We start from the raw sequence: 20,801 nt of genomic DNA, 5'->3' as shown, positions 1-20,801 counted from the left end.
ATATAAAGCCTAAAAACAGACATCAATTAGAGGCTGAATGAGTGAAAACAGTCATCAATTAGAGGCTGAATGAGTGAACAGATAGAAAGCCTAAAAACAGACATCAATTAGAGGCTGAATGAGTGAAAACAGTCATCAATTAGAGGCTGAATGAGTGAACAGATAGAAAGCCTAAAAACAGACATCAATTAGAGGCTGAATGAGTGAAAACAGTCATCAATTAGAGGCTGAATGAGTGAGTGAACAGATAGAAAGCCTAAAAACAGACATCAATTAGAGGCTGAATGAGTGAACAGATAGAAAGCCTAAAAACAGTCATCAATTAGAGGCTGAATGAGTGAAAACAGTCATCAATTAGAGGCTGAATGAGTGAACAGATAGAAAGCCTAAAAACAGACATCAATTAGAGGCTGAATGAGTGAAAACAGTCATCAATTAGAGGCTGAATGAGTGAAAACAGTCATCAATTAGAGGCTGAATGAGTGAAAACAGTCATCAATTAGAGGCTGAATGAGTGAAAACAGTCATCAATTAGAGGCTGAATGAGTGAACAGATAGAAAGCCTATAAACAGACATCAATTAGAGGCTGAATGAGTGAAAACAGTCATCAATTAGAGGCTGAATGAGTGAACAGATAGAAAGCCTAAAAACAGACATCAATTAGAGGCTGAATGAGTGAAAACAGTCATCAATTAGAGGCTGAATGAGTGAACAGATAGAAAGCCTAAAAACAGTCATCAATTAGAGGCTGAATGAGTGAAAACAGTCATCAATTAGAGGCTGAATGAGTGAACAGATAGAAAGCCTAAAAACAGACATCAATTAGAGGCTGAATGAGTGAAAACAGTCATCAATTAGAGGATCAATGAGTGAACAGATAGAAAGCCTAAAACAGTCATCAATTAGAGGCTGAATGAGTGAAAACAGTCATCAATTAGAGGCTGAATGAGTGAACAGATAGAAAGCCTAAAAACAGACATCAATTAGAGGCTGAATGAGTGAAAACAGTCATCAATTAGAGGCTGAATGAGTGAAAACAGTCATCAATTAGAGGCTGAATGAGTGAACAGATAGAAAGCCTAAAAACAGACATCAATTAGAGGCTGAATGAGTGAAAACAGTCATCAATTAGAGGCTGAATGAGTGAAAACAGTCATCAATTAGAGGCTGAATGAGTGAACAGATAGAAAGCCTAAAAACAGTCATCAATTAGAGGCTGAATGAGTGAAAAGAGAGAAAGCCTAAAAACATTCATCAATTAGAGGCTGAATGAGTGAAAAGAGTGAAAGCCTAAAAACAGTCATCAATTAGAGGCTGAATGAGTGAACAGATAGAAAGCCTAAAAACAGACATCAATTAGAGGCTGAATGAGTGAAAAGATAGAAAGCCTAAAAACAGACATCAATTAGAGGCTGAATGAGTGAAAAGATAGAAAGCCTAAAAACATCCATCAATTAGAGGCTGAATGAGTGAAAACAGTCATCAATTAGAGGCTGAATGAGTGAACAGATAGAAAGCCTAAAAACAGACATCAATTAGAGGCTGAATGAGTGAAAACAGTCATCAATTAGAGGCTGAATGAGTGAAAACAGTCATCAATTAGAGGCTGAATGAGTGAACAGATAGAAAGCCTAAAAACAGACATCAGTCAGAGGCTGAATGAGTGAAAACAGTCATCAATTAGAGGCTGAATGAGTGAAAACAGTCATCAATTAGAGGCTGAATGAGTGAACAGATAGAAAGCCTAAAAACAGTCATCAATTAGAGGCAGAATGAGTGAAAAGAGAGAAAGCCTAAAAACAGTCATCAATTAGAGGCTGAATGAGTGAAAAGAGTGAAAGCCTAAAAACAGTCATCAATTAGAGGCTGAATGAGTGAACAGATAGAAAGCCTAAAACGTGGTATAGCTTCATTAATCAAACAGATACGGATATCAGGAAAAACAATGTAAGAGAGGTTCATACTGAAAATGTTACAAAAGATTAGAAAGGTACAGAGGACGGAGTAAAGAGAAAATTAGACTGGTACGGAGGAGATAGTAGATTAGAATGGAACAGACATCAATTAGAGGCTGAATGAGTGAAAACAGCACAAACATCATCAATTAGAGGCTGAATGAGTGAAAACAGTCATCAATTAGAGGCTGTAGAAAGGCACAGAGGAGAGATTAAAGAGAAGATTAGAATGGCACAGAGGAGAGAGTAAAAAGAAGATGAGAAAGGTACAGAGGAGAGAGTAGAGAGAAGATTAGAATGGAACAGACAGTAGAGAGAAGATTGGAATGGCACAAACAGTAGAGAGAAGATTAGAAAGGCACAGAGGAGAGATTAAAGAGAAGATTAGAATGGCACAGAGGAGAGAGTAAAAAGAATATTAGAATGGTACAGAGGAGAGAGTAAATAGAATATTAGAATGGTACAGAGGAGAGAGTATAGAGAAGATTAGAGTGGCACAGAGGAGAGAGTAAAGAGAAGATTAGAATGGCACAGAGGAGGGAGTAAAGAGAAGATTAGAATGGCACAGAGGAGAGAGAAAAAGAAAAATATTAGAATGCCACAGAGAAAAGATTAAAGAGAAGATTAGAATGGCACAAAGGAGAGAGAAAGAGAAGATTAGAAGACAGAGAGTAAAGAGAAGATTAGAGGCTGAATGGCACAGAGAGTAAAGAGAAGATTAGAATGGCACAGAGGAGAGAGAAAATAAAAATATTAGAATGCCACAAAGAAAAGATTAAAGAGAAGATTAGAATGGCACAAAGGAGAGAGTAAAGAGAAGATTAGAATGGCACAGAGAGTAAAGAGAAGATTAGAATGGCACAGAGGAGAGAGAAAAAGAAAAATATTAGAATGCCACAAAGAAAAGATTAAAGAGAAGATTAGAATGGCACAGAGAGTAAAGAGAAGATTAGAAAGGCACAGAGGAGAGAGTAAAGAGAAGATTAGAATGGCACAGAGAGTAAAGAGAAGATTAGAATGGCACAGAGAGTAAAGAGAAGATTAGAAAGGCACAGAGGAGAGTGTAAAGAGAAGATTAGAATGGCACAGAGGAGAGAGAAAAAGAAAAATATTAGAATGCCACAGAGAGTAAAGAGAAGATTAGAAAGGCACAGAGGAGGGAGTAAAGAGAAGATTAGAATGGCACAGAGAGTAAAGAGAAGATTAGAAAGGTACAGAGGAGAGAGTAAAGAGAAGATTAGAATGGCACAGAGGAGAGAGTAAAGAGAAGATTAGAATGGCACAGAGAGTAAAGAGAAGATTAGAATGGCACAGAGAGTAAAGAGAAGATTAGAATGGCACAGAGAGTAAAGAGAAGATTAGAATGGCACAGAGAGTAAAGAGAAGATTAGAAAGGCACAGAGGAGGGAGTAAAGAGAATATTAGAATGGCACAGAGAGTAAAGAGAAGATTAGAAAGGTACAGAGGAGAGAGTAAAGAGAAGATTAGAATGGCACAGAGGAGAGAGTAAAGAGAAGATTAGAATGGCACAGAGAGTAAAGAGAAGATTAGAATGGCACAGAGAGTAGAGAGAAGATTAGAAAGGTACAGAGGAGAGAGTAAAGAGAAGATTAGAATGGCACAGAGGAGAGAGTAAAGAGAAGATTAGAATGGCACAGAGAGTAAAGAGAAGATTAGAATGGCACAGAGAGTAAAGAGAAGATTAGAATGGCACAGAGAGAGTAAAGAGAAGATTAGAATGGCACAGAGAGTAAAGAGAAGATTAGAATGGCACAGAGAGTAAAGAGAAGATTAGAATGGCACAGAGAGTAAAGAGAAGATTAGAATGGCACAGAGAGTAAAGAGAAGATTAGAATGGCACAGAGAGTAGAGAGAATATTAGAATGGCACAGAGAGTAAAGAGAAGATTAGAATGGCACAGAGAGTAAAGAGAAGATTAGAAAGGTACAGAGGAGAGAGTAAAGAGAAGATTAGAATGGCACAGAGAGTAGAGAGAAAATTAGAATGGCACAGAGAGTAAAGAGAAGATTAGAATGGCACAGAGAGTAAAGAGAAGATTAGAAAGGTACAGAGGAGAGAGTAAAGAGAAGATTAGAATGGCACAGAGAGTAAAGAGAAGATTAGAATGGCACAGAGGAGAGAGAAAAAGAAAAATATTAGAATGCCACAAAGAAAAGATTAAAGAGAAGATAAGAATGGCACAGAGAGTAAAGAGAAGATTAGAATGGCACAGAGAGTAAAGAGAAGATTAGAATACCGCAGAGGAGAGAGTAAAGAGAAGATGAGAATGGTACAGAGGAGAGAGTAAAGAGAGGATTAGAATGGTACAGAGGAGAGCGTAAAGAGAAGATGAGAATGGTACAGAGAGTAAAGAGAAGATGAGAATGGTACAGAGGAGAGAGGAAAGAGAAGATTAGAATGGCACAGAGAGTAAAGAGAAGATGAGAATGGTACAGAGGAGAGAGTAAAGTGAAGATTAGAAAGGCACAGAGGAGGGAGTAAAGAGAAGATTAGAATGGCACAGAGAGTAAAGAGAAGATGAGAATGGTACAGAGGAGAGAGTAAAGTGAAGATTAGAAAGGCACAGAGGAGGGAGTAAAGAGAAGATTAGAATGGCACAGAGAGTAAAGAGAAGATTAGAAAGGCACAGAGGAGAGTGTAAAGAGAAGATTAGAATGGCACAGAGGAGAGAGAAAAAGAAAAATATTAGAATGCCACAGAGAAAAGATTAAAGAGAAAATTGGAATGGCACAGAGGAGAGAGTAAAGAGAAAATTGGAATGGCACAGAGGAGAGAGAAAAAGAAAAATATTAGAATGCCACAGAGAAAAGATTAAAGAGAAAATTGGAATGGCACAGAGGAGAGAGTAAAGAGAAAATTGGAATGGCACAGAGGGGAGAGTAGAGAGAAGATTAGAATGGCACAGAGGAGATAGGAAAGAGAAGATTAGAATGGCACAGAGGAGAGAGAAGATAAAAGACAAGAGTGTCAAAGAGGTGAGAGTATCGAGATTAGAATGGTACAGAGGAGAGAGTAAATAGAAGATTAGAATGGTACAGAGAGAGTAAAGAGAAGATAAGAAAGATACAGAGGAGGGAATAAAGGGGAGATTAGAATGGCAAAGAGGAGACGGTTAATAGAAAATTAGAATGGTAAAGAGGAAGGAGTAAAAGATGAGATTATAATGGTACACAAAAGAGAGAGAAAAAATATTAGAATGCCACAGAATAGGGAGTGAAGAGAAGGTAAGAATGGCACAGAGAGTAAAGAGAAGATTAGAATGGCACAGAGGTTGGAGTAGAGAGAAGATTGGATAGGTACAGAGAGGAAAGAGAGAAAAAATATCCGAATGCCACAGAGAAGAGAGTAAAATGAAGATTAGAATGGCACAGAGGAGGGAGTAGAGAGTAAATTAGAATGGTAGAGAGGAGAGAGTAAAGAGAAAATTGGAATGGCACAGAGGAGAGAGTAAAGAGAAAATTGGAATGGCACAGAGGAGAGAGTAAAGAGAAGATGAGAATGACACAGAGGAGAGAGTAAATTAGAATGGTAGAGAGGAGAGAGTAAATTAGAATGGTAGAGAGGAGAAAGTAAATTAGAATGGTAGAGAGGAAAGAGTAAATTAGAATGGTAGAGAAGAGGGAGTAAATTAGAATGGTAGACGGGAGAGAGTAAATTAGAATGGTAAAGAGAGAGTAAATTAAAATGGTAGAGGGGAGGGAGTAAATTAGAATGGTAGAGGGGAGAGAGTAAATTAGAATGGTAAAGAGGAGAGAGTAAATTAGAATGGTAGAGAGGAAAGAGTAAATTAGAATGGTAGAGAGGAGGGAGTAAATTAGAATGGTAGAGAAGAGGGAGTAAATTAGAATGGTAGAGAGGAGGGCGTAAATTAGAATGGTAGAGAGAGAGTAAATTAAAATGGAAGAGAGGAGAGAGTAAATTAGAATGGTAGAAAGGAGAGAGAAAATTAGAATGGTAGAGAGGAGGGAGTAAATTAGAATGGTAGAGAGAGAGAGTAAATTAGAATGGTAGAGAGGAGGGAGTAAATTAGAATGGTAGAGAGGATGGAGTAAATTAGAACGGTAGAGAGAGAGTTAATTAGAATGGTAGAAAGGAAAGAGTAAATTAGAATGGTAGAGAAGAGGGAGTAAATTAGAATGGTAGAGAGGAGGGAGTGAATTAGAATGGTAGAGGGGAGAGAGTAAATTAGAATGGTAAAGAGGAGAGAGTAAATTAGAATGGTAGAGAGGAAAGAGTAAATTAGAATGGTAGAGAGGAGGGAGTAAATTAGAATGGTAGAGAGGAGGGAGTAAATTAGAATGGTAGAGAGGAGAGAGTAAATTAGAATGGTAGAGAGGAGAGAGTAAATTAGAATGGTAGAGAGGAAAGAGTAAATTAGAATGGTAGAGAGGAGAGAGTAAATTAGAATGGTAGAGAGGAGGGAGTAAATTAGAATGGTAGAGAATAGGGAGTAAATTAGAATGGTAGAGAGAGAGTAAATTAAAATGGAAGAGAGGAGAGAGTAAATTAGAATGGTAGAGAGGAGAGAGTAAATTAGAATGGTAGAGAGGAGGGAGTAAATTAGAATGGTAGAGAGGAGGGAGTAAAGAGAAGATTAAACATAGGATATAGAAAATTAAACAGTACATAATGAAAAGAGGTTAAAATATGTAAATGATAAGAGTAGAATACAGTATGAATCAGATGATAAATAAAAGGGTAAAATAGACGATTGGATAGGGGATGACACTATACGACAGAGTTTAACGAATAAGAAAGTAAAGATAAAATAGAAAATATACTAAAATGGTTAAAACAGAGAATACCAGAGATGATCAAACATGGATGATGAAGCAGGAAATGAATAAAAGAATAAAATAGAGAATAGAAAATAAAACAATAAACATGATAGAGGATTAAACAGAGAATACAGGAGAATGAAGAGACGATATAGGAGAAGATAAAACAAGAAATATACGACAAATGATAAAACAAACAAACAAAATAGAATAGATGATAAAACAGAGAATATTGCATTCAGACTCCAAGGGAGAACATCATAGAAAGAGGATGAGGCTGAAGAAAATAGGAAAAGGATAATGGACATTGATAGGGAATAGAAAGGTGGGTCAAACAGAGAATTCCGAATAGAGGATAAAACAGAGAATAGGGAAGACGATAAAACGGAGAGTATACGTGGAATATAAACAAAATCCGAGCAGGACACTCCACACGGTCACTTACAATGACAATAGGCAATCCCTTTGGTGTGTCCAGTCATGAGACAGAACCCAAAGCCTTCCTCACAGGACGAACGTTTAGTTAAATGCCTAAAGTGTGTCAATGTCAACGCAGACGATATGAGTAAAAATACTTGTTTAGAAAGAAGAAAAATATCAGTTGTCTAATTTAGTCGCCTCTTACCTATCATGCAATGGCGAAAACAGGTACAAACCTTACGCATTACCTGCAGAGCTTACAGTGAAAATACCGAGGCTATCATTTAATTATTATTAATCATACTCTGTACAAATCATTGATTGAGGCCAATTCTTTCCTCGTCGCCTTCTTGATAACAGTGAAATTCGTGTTATCTATGGCTATTAAGTTTTCAGTACATGGTAGTAAATTAATTGTGTTGTTAGGCTAGGCGTGTTTCTTGTGTGTGTACCTTATATCGGTTACTGTTGTCCGACTGCTGTTAAGTACACAAGCAAATATAATCAATATGTGTGCACCGTTATGTAATTTAGGCTCGCGACTCCTCTCGGTAATTCATGATTTTATACGTGATAAATCATATTAAAATGTTTGAAAATATTATTTTAAAACATGCCACCATGGACGCTCACGAAATAATATATAGACACAGATTAATGATTTTAGTTAAGAAGGTATCAGTTTTATCCATGATTTCGGCTCCTGTCGTCGGGATTTATAATAAAGTACACCACACTCACTGCCTGTTGCTTGTTCTTATTGGGGGCCTCGTATGAGCGGACAAATTTTATCTGACAATTAAAATAAATTGTTAAAACAACGAAGAAAAGAAGAACCCTGTACAAACCAAGTACCTCTCTGTAAGGGCATACACAAATGAAGGGAGATAACTGTTTTAACATTGACAGAAAGAAACAATTTCGGTCATATATACTGCACAAGCAATTTACACAAGGCATATGCTTGAGTTAAATACCTTTTCTCCGGTTAAGTTGTTCAGAAACAGGAATTTTGAAAAAACTTGTGTGTGGACCTCAATATTGACATTTCACTTGTTTAACTACACGATCATTTCACAGTACATGAAAAATACACCTATTTGTACTGAAAAATGAATATTTTTTGACAATTGGTGCGCTCAAACTAGATCTAAACGCAAAACAGAAATGAAAGTATTTCTTTGAAAACTGTGTTTAGAAATATCTTGTCAAGGCGATATTTTAGTGAATTTATGGTTATTTCAATAATAAAAAACAACTTGTTTGTGTACATGTCCCAAATGTATCCCTTTACAATATTTATATTGATTGAGACGGTAACATCGGGTAGATTGAACCAAAATCCGGTACTTCATTGTTTAGTGAGAATACAACAACAGACACGGAACATGGTGACATCTAAGTTACAAGAATGGAGATTAATATTTCAACACGAAACATTACAGAAATGTTTTGATTGAAATAGTTATGAAAATTCGATGTAGATGTGGAGAAGACACGATTCCCTGTTGCCACCGATCTCAACTCATAACCGTAACTTCTACAGCTTACTTAAGTTATTACAATGTCTACTGACCTGGACGAGTTTTGGAAAAGGAATCGAGAAACTGCGTCAGGAAGCTGCGTAACCGACACCCTATATCAAATAGCATCAACTGATCTCCAACTACCTGTCACCTCATTGTAAATTATACAATTATAGATCTATCGGTTACATCTAATTCAGATGATGCTCTTGCAAACTTGGATGGTGAATGAAGGATGGCCTTTCATCCTGGTAAGTGTCGAATCTTATCCATACATAAAAAATAGGAAGGTAATACCCTTCCAGCACGCGCTGCCAGGCCAGACAATAGAGCACGTTGATCATACCAAATATCTAGGGTGTCTATCACATCCGACCTGAAGTATGGCGCACACATTATTAACATTACTGATAGTACCAACAACTCCCTAATTTTTTTTGGACGAAACTTAAAATTCCCTCATCATAGGCCAAGGGAAAAACCTTCAAAGCTCTAGTGAGGTTTAAACTATGCTAGTGTGGTCCATATCCTAAGAAGGATATAAACATATTGAGATGGTCTAGCGGCGAGCTGCCTGCTTTGTTAATAACTGCAAAAAGATTTTGGAAAGAAATTTGATGACACTGTCGTCACCTTCCTTTCCATAATCTTTCCAGTACAATAGTTAAGATTTTATGGAACTCTTTCCCTCATAACTTAGCGTCTAGTGTTACACCCTCATATTTTAAATCTGCTCTTAGTTCCTTCAAATATAATAACTAACCCCTCCCTTGCCTGCTCACATACATACTTGTATAATCCTCATTCTGTGGAAGTACTACCACTACCACCACCACCACTACAACTACTACCACTACTACCACCACCACTACCACCACCACTACTACTACTACTACCACAACCACTACTACTACTACTACTACTACTAATACCACCACCACTACAACAACAACTACTACCACTACTACCACTACTACTACCACTACTACTACCACTACAACAACTACTACTACTACCACTACTACCACTACTACTACTACTACAACTACTACTAGGGGACATCAACAAGACAGGGGAACGCTTTTATTTATTCCGATACCCACATTTCACAAATGTCAGGTTAAACAGCTTCCTTCCAAGTGATAATCGCCTCAGAATCTATGTACTACAATATCATTTACCCAAATGATCGTACAGAAATGTTTCTAACAAGTATTCCTTTGTCAAACACTACTAGATTAATATTTGGCTTCAAATGACAAAATCACATTGACTTCACGGTTAATATTATGCTCTGTCATGCACCGGTAAACTTATAACATATAATCTTCAGCGGAGATTGCATCATTTGAAAACAAACGCCTATAATTTCTTGCGAAAAGTTGCACACAATAAACACACACACACACACCCTCACACACACATGCACACACATACTCACACACACAGTAGGACGTGTATATTATAAAAGTCATGCATGAAAGAATGTGCAAGAAATTCCATTATAAACACATAATGATTAGACTTACCCAAAAACCGGCATTGTTCTTTAGTAGGAGTTACCACATGTAGAGGTTTTCTTCTGTTGTAAATCTCCGTTAAATCTGTTTTACTTACCTTGTGACAATGAGTACGTACGTGAAATTTACAGCATCTCCTTACATTACATGTAAATCACGCAGCAGGCAGGAAACGATGGTGGGGCGACAATAGCAATGACGTCATATGTATTGTCACGTCATGGCCCTCGCAACCAATCTCGCGAGATTTCACGTACGCTAAAATTAGAAATCATAATGAATAAACAAACAAGACGCTACTACCTCCTGCTTTGGATTTTGTTTATATGATCAGATTAGTCGGCAATGTGCAATTAATGAATATAATTTTAAGTACTCACCGCAGTTGAATTATTTCTTTTTCGAAGCATAACAAGATTGAGTTTTACATGCAATTGAGCGTAAACTAATATTAACAATAGTTTTAACGGTCCATTTCAACAAGATCTAGATATCTAGATATGGTTTCGAAAGAGACGATAGCAAGATCGAGACAGCTCCTTTTAGGTAATAGTCCATTATTAAAACTACTAATTTTTTGGCAGGAGACCTATCATTACTCAGTGTTTGTTTCTTTTTTAATTATTAGAAAGAAACTTTCGCACATCTATTGATCTTGACCAAGTTTTAACCAAGGAGTGGTCGAATCGACTTTTATCAATTATTGCATAACGTTGTAGATAGGAATATAATTCAGAGGAAATGTTCTGTCGATTTGTAAACAGTGTATATGTCACTGAACAGGGACTTAACATGCATCCACAACCCACGGTCTATGTATGTATTATAGTGACACAGGGACTTGACACGAATCCCTAACCCACGGTCTATCTATGTATTGTAGTGACATAGGGGCTTGACACGAATCCCTAACCCACGGTATGTATATATGTGTGTATTATAGTGACACAGGGACTTGACAAGAATCCCTCGCCCACGGTATATCTATGTATTGTAGTGACACAGTGGATTGATACGAATCCCTCACCCACGGTATATATATGTATTATAGTGACACAGGGACTTGACACGAATCCCTAACCCACGGTCTATCTATGTATTGAAGTGACACAGTGGATTGATACGAATCCCTAACCCACGGTCGATATATACCATTGTATGTATCATAGCGACAAGGGATGGAACTTACGAGAAGGGAAACATATCCTTTTTAATTATATTATATTTCAACGTCTGTAGATATAAGTAACATATACATAAACTTTAAGAGAAATGCTTTGTCTTTCCGATGAGTGTTAGATAAACGAGAGTGGCCAAGTATTGGTATTGACAAAGTTATGACCTGACAAATATACACAATGTAAATGTATATAGAAATGGCGAGGTATACATTTTCTTGTCCAGTTTAAACGCTACAAAAAGTACTCTGTCAAAAACCATATGTGTGTCACATTGTTGGGAAACTTTAGTCAAACTGTCGCATTGCTGCGTTACCGCCTAAACCAACACGATGACAGTAAAAATCAGTCATCACAGATTTTAACGTGATGAAGCTTATTCTTGGTTTACCTCCCCATGACAAGCCGTGGTCATTTTTAAGGCGGAGTCCCTTGTGATAATTGCAGCTACGTCACTGAATAACATACGGGAGGCACGTCGCAGTCAAAATAGTAAGGGTAAAAGGTCTCGCCTAAACACACAATCATGACTGTACAGGCGGACCGTTTCTCGTCTCCCTGATAAACACATACTTGTTAGAAGTGTCGGAACTACGCCCCTCAATCCAGCCCTCTATCAACTGAGCTATCACGGTCCTTTGAAACACGTTACTTCAATGTGCTTTGTTTTGTCCTTCTTTCATAGTTAACATATTTTCTGTATCATTGATTTTATTTACAAGAGCATTATTTCATTTGTACTGTCGAATATTTTAAAGTCACATAAGTGCCATTACCTTCGCGGAATGTAACTAGTTTTCAGCAGAAAATCACATGAAATTGTAAGATATCGTTTTCGTTCCAGACTATCGAAAATGCTGAATAGGTAGAAAATAAAATAAGTTTGAAATGCATTATTGCAGGTGTAAACAACACTATACAATAACAACACACGTAGGGAAAAGTATTATCGTCAAATTTTCTCACATTTCACAGGTGTGTGAATTTATGTGTTGGTAGGAATTTTATAATACTTCTAAACTATTAAGATTCAGAAGATATTGCTAGTTGACAATAGAGATTGCGACATCACTTCATGCAACGTGTCTATTTCACAATAGAATCGTGTCATCAGTGGATAGGATGGCGCCATAAACTGCTTCGTTATCACATGATTTTAAACACCACTAACCATATCATGGCGTAAGGTGACAGAGGAAATCGACAACAAATTAAGTTTGCCTCCACCCCTAGGAACGACAACTACAAGTAGACAAACAGAAGGAGTGAGAGTGCGTATCTCGACTCATCGGAGTGGTTCCGAAATGCTTAATGCCAGTCGTGTATTTGGCAACTTAAGAACCTTTCCTCAAGCAGACTTATTGAATTTTGATTAAATAGCCAGTGTTTAATGTCAGCTAGGGTTATATTTTATAGGATGCATTAATCTTGTAAGCATTCTCATAGTTTTTTGTCTTTTTTCTTTTTCGGGTTTAGGTTTTGTTTGTTTATTTGTAAGTTTTTTTTTACACTATTTAAATTTCGTGTTTTTCTCGTAAATACAGGAAGTTGCCAAAATATTATTTCTTTATTTCACCAAATTTAACAGTTTCAAGACATTGAATTACATGACACACTTGCTGACTGCATGTACGTACGGGAAATGGTTAGGAATTTAGAGTAAAGTCCCTCACAACGGGCGGACTATTTCAGTTGAATAGTACAGTGAAATGACCGGAGACTTTGTGTGTTCAAATGAATTTAAAACTCGACTTTAAGTGACTGACTCGATCTGCCATCATTTTCATCTGAGTCAATATTTACATTTTAAAAATAGCTCTCATACGGTCTAAACACATTGTGTATATATTGTAAGGTGACTGCTGTCATGTAATACAGCTCGTTAGTGTAGCTATGTCGAAAACATATATATCGTAGAGTTGTTCTATATGACATAAAGGATAAGGAAGTGAAAAAGACATTTAATTGTGACACACTCCTCTACCTATGTGCCTTGTATTTAAAACGGACAATTTAGCCAACTAGTAGCAGTGAACTCCACAAGATACCGAATATATATCACTTCCCCAAAAGTTCTCCTAGAAGCTGTTGGTGACGACAAGAAAATTAATCTGTTTCCTATATCAACCTTACTTATTTTATCTCCTGTGGTATAGTGACAAACCTAGGTACGTATACATCCGAAATTTCACGACATCCACGGCCCTACAGAGGACCACGAAAAACACATACCAACCGCGTCAGAGCAAAATTAGATATACCCAAGTCCGAGGAACACCTATCGATTTAGATTTTTATGAAAGATATTTCTATAGTGATGGTAAAATGAAAATGTTGACAGAAATATTAGGTAATAATATCTAATATTTACATTTGCACGACGATGCCGCTATATAAATTAATCAGAGAGATGCAATTTATTATGTAATAAATGCCATTCAGCACGTGACCATTATGGCGTCAGTATTGTGGAAATACCGATGTTCGCCTTCAAAAATGCTGATTATACTATTGGGACTGGATTTTTTTATGAAGTTGTTGAAAGGGAATGTAAATTCAAGTAATGAACTGTCTTGTTATGGCATTAACAGTCGATGTAAATTGCATCTTTACAGACAAGCAAAAAATACCTAGCAAGCAAACAAAATACCATACGCTGTATACTATATAATGTTTGTGTACAAAGTTATGTCATTTAAAACAATAGTTAATGCCATCACAACGGATAAATCATTGTATAAGTAAGTCTTTATCTAAAGTTACAGTCTTTCCGATGGCTTTCAGATAAACTTATCAAAGCGAATGGACAACTTATGTCAAATTTTTGTAACATTATATCAACACTCTCAATAACTATTCCCAGGTCCCTATGACATTATTTCGACACTCTCAGAGTTATTCTCAGGACCATGTGACATTATTTCGATTCCTTCAGAATAATTCTCAGGTCCCTGTGACATTATTTCCACACTCTCTGAGCTATTCTCAGGTCCCTGTGACATTATTTCGATTCCTTCAGAATTAGTCTCAGGTCCCTGTAACTTTATTTCGACACTCTCAGAGCTATTCTCAGGTCCCTGTGACATTATATCAGCACTCTCAGAGCTATTCTCAGGTCCCTGTAACATTATTTCGATTCCTTCAGAATAATTCTCAGGTCCCTGTGACATTATTTCGACACCTTCAGAATTAGTCTCAGGTCCCTGTGACATTATTTCGACACTCTCTGAGCTATTCTCAGGTCCCTGTGACATTATTTCGACACCTTCAGAATTAGTCTCAGGTCCCTGTGACATTATTTCCACACTCTCTGAGCTATTCTCAGATCCCTCGCCCAATACCTTTAAAATCAAGATGAACACGTTTTCTCGAGTCCTTGATGCCATGTAGCATAAAGAAAGGTTCCCTTGTACCTGTGATATTAGATTATGAGAAATCATCAAAGGACGAATGCTCTTATTTTCTATGATAATAATCTTTATTGCATGAAAATATTCAAAGTGCAGTAATGCACACTGCAATAATTTTGATTTTTTTCTCTTCCGTCTCGTTTCGACATATTACAATATAAACATTAGTTTGGCGATAACAGTATAAAATAACAAATATATCCCACACACATAGAACACTGTCTGATAAACAATTATCAATTTATTCGTTTATGTAAAAACCAAGCTGTAATAAATCATGTTGTGTCTTATAATTTACAAAGTGAGATAGATTAAGTATTTCTGAGTAACATCTGTTTAGTAAATCGTCTACAAATGACACGACACTTAGCAGTCACACACCTATCATGATTTTGTCGATCTCGTCTCATACTAGATAGTAGGTTACGAAGCATAATTTGTACACAATACAAGTTTTTTTGTCAATAACCCTTCAATCGCACAAACCAGGCGATAACCACTTTGAAAGTTTGTTAGTTTGGGAACATATTGAGGTTAAATCGAAAAAAAATTGGAGCTTCACAGAAGTACAGTACAAACACACGAACCCGAGAAAAATTATCTGCATCCTCAGTACTCGTCATATTGGTGTAAATACGGGTTCCACAGGTAAAGACATACGTATATAATTTCAACATGAAATTTCCTCGCATATATGAATCCGTTTTAACGATTTCCAAAGTCTATATGAACACATTGTGATATCCTTTCAACTTCTGACAATTTATCCGGATTCCTGTGTAAAAATTAAGTTCAGACAAAGATAACCGTTGATCATGCATACACATTCTATATCCACTGACGATGAACAATACATCGGGCGGTTTTATGAGAACTCATTGTCCTTATCATGAAAGAAAATAATTGGCCCCAGGACTCCATTAATGGTAATCAAGCGGAACTCGAGTGTGATCCTGGAATATCAGACGGTAATCCTTTTCTAGCCCTAGTTTCCATGGCGACCATTGCAGCCGGCGATTCCGGATCAAGAGGGTCGCCGTTCATTATTTCCCAGTGATCAAATGCAACTTGGACGCTTTTGGCGGAGCTTCCTAATTCACTGGTGACCCCTAAACATTTTTCTCCTGGAATGTAACAACTAACGATCGACATCGGTGTTCGGCCCACACGGCGTTCCTCGAGAAGTCTCCCCTGTCTATTCGTTAGTATCTCTCTAACAGCCAGTGTGGCATCCTGGGAGCAGACGACCTCGACGCGAGATAGAGCCTCCATCAGACGTGGTGATGCGGCAATGACACTCCCCTGTATTGCTCGACGGATTGCTTCGACAGCGTCAGAGTCTTCTGAGAGCTGCCATTTGGCGTATCGAATCTCGATCCTTACACCACGCATTGCTTCTTCACACAAAATTCCTTCTCGTGTGGCCCATCGGAAGCCCGATATAAGACTGTCCCTGACGTGTCCTTGGTCGCGAACCTGTTTCGAGCTGTAGTAAAGAAGATTCAAACCATTATCACCTGGGCCAAAAGACCAAAATCTCTCGGCCTCATTTGCATCGAATCCAAAGTTTTTTGCCAGGTAGTCAGCCCTCGCTATAGGATCCTGATCCGCTGTAATAAATCCTTCCTCGATGCATTCACATAAACCATTCGGAAGAGGCTTCGTCTTGATAGAGGTTTCGTTTTTCTTATTGCTTGGGCTAACAGCTGTACATAGCATGTCCGGTTCCTTAGTTATGGTTTCTCGGTAAGCCACGTGCAGTTTAGTTGGTTTCAGAACAATCTGTTTTTCCAGGTACGTCTTGCATCTCATCAGGAGGTGTTCACTAGTTCCCGTGAGAATATGAAGTCCAGAAGCCGCTATGGAACATTCTAATATCGGGTAGAGTTTCATTAACACTTTAAGTTCGGTCAAAAGGTTAGGAGCATCTGCAGGATTTTTCGGGTCTAAGTCCAGTTGAATTACTGGACTTACACTGGGTCTAATGTCATTAAACACCACCGGGCTACTGTGAGAGGTGACGACCCCGATTTTCGCGATCCTCTGTTCAACGCCACGAATTGCACAAATGTTACCACAACTGACTTCTGGAACGGGGCAGATATTATCCCCTATTACCATGGAGGTCTCAGTGACTTTTGTGTTTCGTTGAGGTTCTTTTATTTCTGATCCAGACACAATTGACCCAGAAAACACACGACCAACTGCATACATAATATCTGTTTGTCCGATCTGGAACCATTTTGATACAAACATGATCAATGGACCCTTAGGATCACACGTTCTAATGGCAGAAGTACCAACGGCGTCAGTCTGACGCTTGAGCAGCACCTCTGTTCTGTATCCCTGAGCTGTTAGTGGTGACGGGAGATGAAGAACGATCATTGTCAACAGTGAGTTTGATATAGGTAGCCATTGGCTTATCATTTCTTGAGCTTTTTGTCTATCGTTTGTTTCATTGTTGTCCAAAGTCAAGGTCGCTCCGAGGCTTTCAATCAAATCAGGTAGGGCGCTTCCCTGTGCATTTCCGGATGCTCCAAACAACTTAAAAACGGGGTCAAGGACAAAGATGTTGAACGCTCGAGTAAAATCTTGGCTTGGTTCATTCTTCCACTTTTTTTGTGATGGGTTATAAAAATTATCGCCCCATAATTTACCGAGAAGGACGCTCGGTGTCACTTTCAACTTCTCTGCCTGTTTAGCTGCTATCTCTCCTAATGTGACCCCCCATCCTTGTGAGGCAGATCCAAACAACACATTACCTTTGAGTGGAGAGAATTGAACGCTTCCCATTGGCCCAGATTCATCGCTGTATGTTGCCACAACACCTTTGGCGGCTTCCACCACACTGTGAATTGTCTGATATAAGTCTTCTTGTGATAATTTGTACTCAGTGATAGCTCGGTCAATATTGTTAACGAAAAGGAGCGGTTTAACCCTTTCCCGAATTGCCTGTTTTAAAACCAGTTTAGTATCCAATGTGACACCAGAAATACAATCAACCAGTATCACGGCTCCGTCCGTCATTCGTAAGGTGGTGTCCACTTCCGCCGAGAAGTCCACACTACCTGGAGTATCCATAATGTTGATAACGAATTCCTTTTTTGCACTCAGGGTTTCCACACCTGGAATATCGGCTGGAGTGTACTTGTGATAAAGGCACGTTAGATTAGCTGTCATGGGGTTAACATCATACTTCTTACACCGACTACCGTCCTCTGTGGACACACTGGGACTAGCCGTCCTGTTGAGTCCATCCATCAACGGCAGTATACCACTGTCTGTACCGCCAATTACAGCCACATTTCTGATGTTTTCTGGAGTCTTCATAACTTTACGTACAACCTCCATTCCGACGCCCGCCATCTTGATTTTACTTGTGTGTTTAACACCAAATGTCAATATCCTTTCTCCCACTACTCGTTCTAAACGTCTGTCGACCAAGCAGACCTTTAATTTGTCTGTGTGTCGCTAGTTTTTACCTTTACATTGTATTGGTATTATATCTAGGTTCATACATCATCGCATACCGTGACCAGTCAAGTAGAACCGACCAAAACTCCTATCGGTACACAAAGCAACCTACTGGTCTGTATATAAACACCTACCCGTAACTGGGACGCAGTTAATTGTTCAGCATTGTGTCGATATTACCTATTACCTGCCACGCCTATACCACGACAAAAGTCGATTTTGTCTAAAGTGTATGTGCTCCGACATAAGCTGTCTGTTAACATTTAATGATTTACAACAGAACTGGCCGATGACCATGCGAAGAGGAGGAGGATGGAGAGAGGCGGGTTAGGGGAATCGATGTTTTCATGATTATTTCATTAATACAAAATCACTGTGGAACTCTGGAGTGATTCATATCTAAATATAAAGATGAAGATTTTGGCAGTCCGAAGACTAAAGCATCAATAGGGAAGCGGTATAGGAAACATTCCTTAACTTACGCAAAAACTTGAACTTAAAGTAATTTTACACCCAGACGAAAGTTAGAAAGACTTCCTGGTACCTGTACAACATTCTCACTGCGGCACTAGTTTATTTATATAACCACCTTTCAGCGGACGAACCATATTTATGATTATGTAACATTTGTCAGTTTAACAATTTCCTTGGTGAATTGAACAGAGTAGTGTCTGTCTGCTTCTCCTGTCCACGTGCTGTACATTTATATAACGTTCTATTATACTTAAGTCTTGTAATTCAACAAAGTTTTCCCCGTGTATTTCACACTATTACATAACGTATGGAATTCCTTTCATCGTGTTTCAATTTGTCGATGTCGTATTGTGATTCACGTGAAATTACAATTCGATGTGAACCAGCTAATTCGTGTTGTAAGTTTAAAGAAAGCTTTTAAATTTGACAGTTTGTTCCTGGTTGAAGGTGTTCGACAGCAGTTTCACATTAGGACAGAGGAAAACATTTGAAATATACTGATTTTATCTTTTATTATAAATACAAAACGTGTTGCAAATAAACACGTTATTTTCCCCTAGCATAAGACTTTACCAAATAATAATAACACTGCATCAAAATTAAATCACAGCACATTATCCATGTACAATACGGTCGGATCTGTTATGATTAAGTTTATAATCATTTCATTAAAAGTTTTTATGATAATATGTCCTTATTTGACAAGAATATATCTCCTATTTTCATCTTTTGGCCATTTGGAGTTTGATCATACTTGTTTAAGAAAGTTCAAATATAAACTTTATATCTAGAATTTGATTTGGATATCGACTGCGGAACTGACGATATTCACATGTAAGCAGGGGAGTTGGGAGTTTTTCAACATATCTCTAAAGGTTTCAAAGTGATGTTAAGGAGAATATATTCAAAGAAATGTACGTTATATAACATTAGTAACTGAAAAGATGAAGGTCACCATGCACCTACCCGATTATGGGTGACGAAGGTGTGTTTCAAGTTTCATCTCGACTTCTCTATTTCTTCAACTGAGAAAAAAGGGATAAAAACTTATTTTACCTCCTTTGACCTTGAGATGAATGCCATAGTGATCTAATTTCAATTGCACTTCTTACCCCCTGTAATTGATGCAGTTGTATCAGATTTACCGAGATATTCCGACGGTTCAAATGTTTTTGCCTGAAAATGAATGTATTGCAAATTTTGCATTTGAATTTGATGTGAAGGCCCTAATTCGAATGTAATGCTCATTGCCTGTAAGTGATGCGTATATAATTAAAGTTTCATCAAAAATATATCTGGCAATTCAAAGTTATAGTCCATGGAATTTTACACTAACCTGACCTTGTTGCAAAGGTCAAAGTGACCAAATTCAGTAGCATATAAGTGTTCCGCACCGGAAGTTGAAGAAGAAGAATGAGAAGTAGCCTTTGAAAATAACATCCATGTTGGACAGTCATTGTGCCGACCCATATTAAGCATACATGTAACCATTGAAGTTATGAAACAACACGAAGAAAGCTCACAAATGCACCACAAAAACATGTCTGGAAAAAAACTCTTAGTTATATGGGAAATTGGATTAGGTAGACGTTTCTCGACATAAGCAAATGTTATAAGGGAGATAACTCAAAGAAACAACGAGATCCCAGACGGCGTCCACTGCTGTTTTTAATTGTTCTCTATAAGTTGGATCTTCTTGTTCTTAATTACTTGTTTATAAAATTTAAAAATCCCCCTTAAGAAACAGAGATATCAATATTCATATACAATTTGAATAAGAAATCAAGAAGATATCCGCATGTGAACATAATCCTAACCCAAACTCAAATTTAGTAAAACTAGGGCAAAATATGAACCAAAGAAAGATTTACACGGATAATTGTGAAACAGCACAAAACGAATACCAGATGCCCCGGAAAAGTAAGCGTCTTCTGCTTCATCGACGACAACCGCCTTGCCGATTTTGGTTAATCCAATAAGTAATGTCACGATCTGAAATGTGGACAAGGTATACTGAACCAACGGGCAAACTGATGAGCATCAA

The 20,801-nt window shown here is 37.7% G+C and overlaps 1 protein-coding gene across 1 annotated transcript; it reads right to left on the bottom strand.

Annotated features, from left to right (window-relative positions):
• Positions 1–15,739: 15,739 nt before the first annotated feature.
• On the bottom strand, positions 15,740–18,175 carry LOC132562712 (translation elongation factor 2-like). Its single transcript, XM_060227472.1, has one exon. The coding sequence runs from the start codon at positions 18,173–18,175 to the stop codon at positions 15,740–15,742; it is 2,436 nt and encodes an 811-aa protein (XP_060083455.1).
• Positions 18,176–20,801: the final 2,626 nt, after the last annotated feature.

Source organism: Ylistrum balloti, unplaced genomic scaffold (genome assembly GCF_031769215.1).
Source record: "Ylistrum balloti isolate Yb309-2 unplaced genomic scaffold, AGI_CSIRO_Ybal_v1 Utg371490, whole genome shotgun sequence".
Classification (NCBI taxonomy): domain Eukaryota; kingdom Metazoa; phylum Mollusca; class Bivalvia; order Pectinida; family Pectinidae; genus Ylistrum; species Ylistrum balloti.
Note: the sequence above shows the minus strand (reverse complement) of the source record. Positions and strands in the feature narration are given on the sequence as shown.

Bases quoted from the DNA above. Each gene is read 5' to 3' on its own strand.
- LOC132562712 (XM_060227472.1), bottom strand. From the start codon at position 18,175: ATGGCGGGCGTCGGAATGGAGGTTGTACGTAAAGTTATGAAGACTCCA.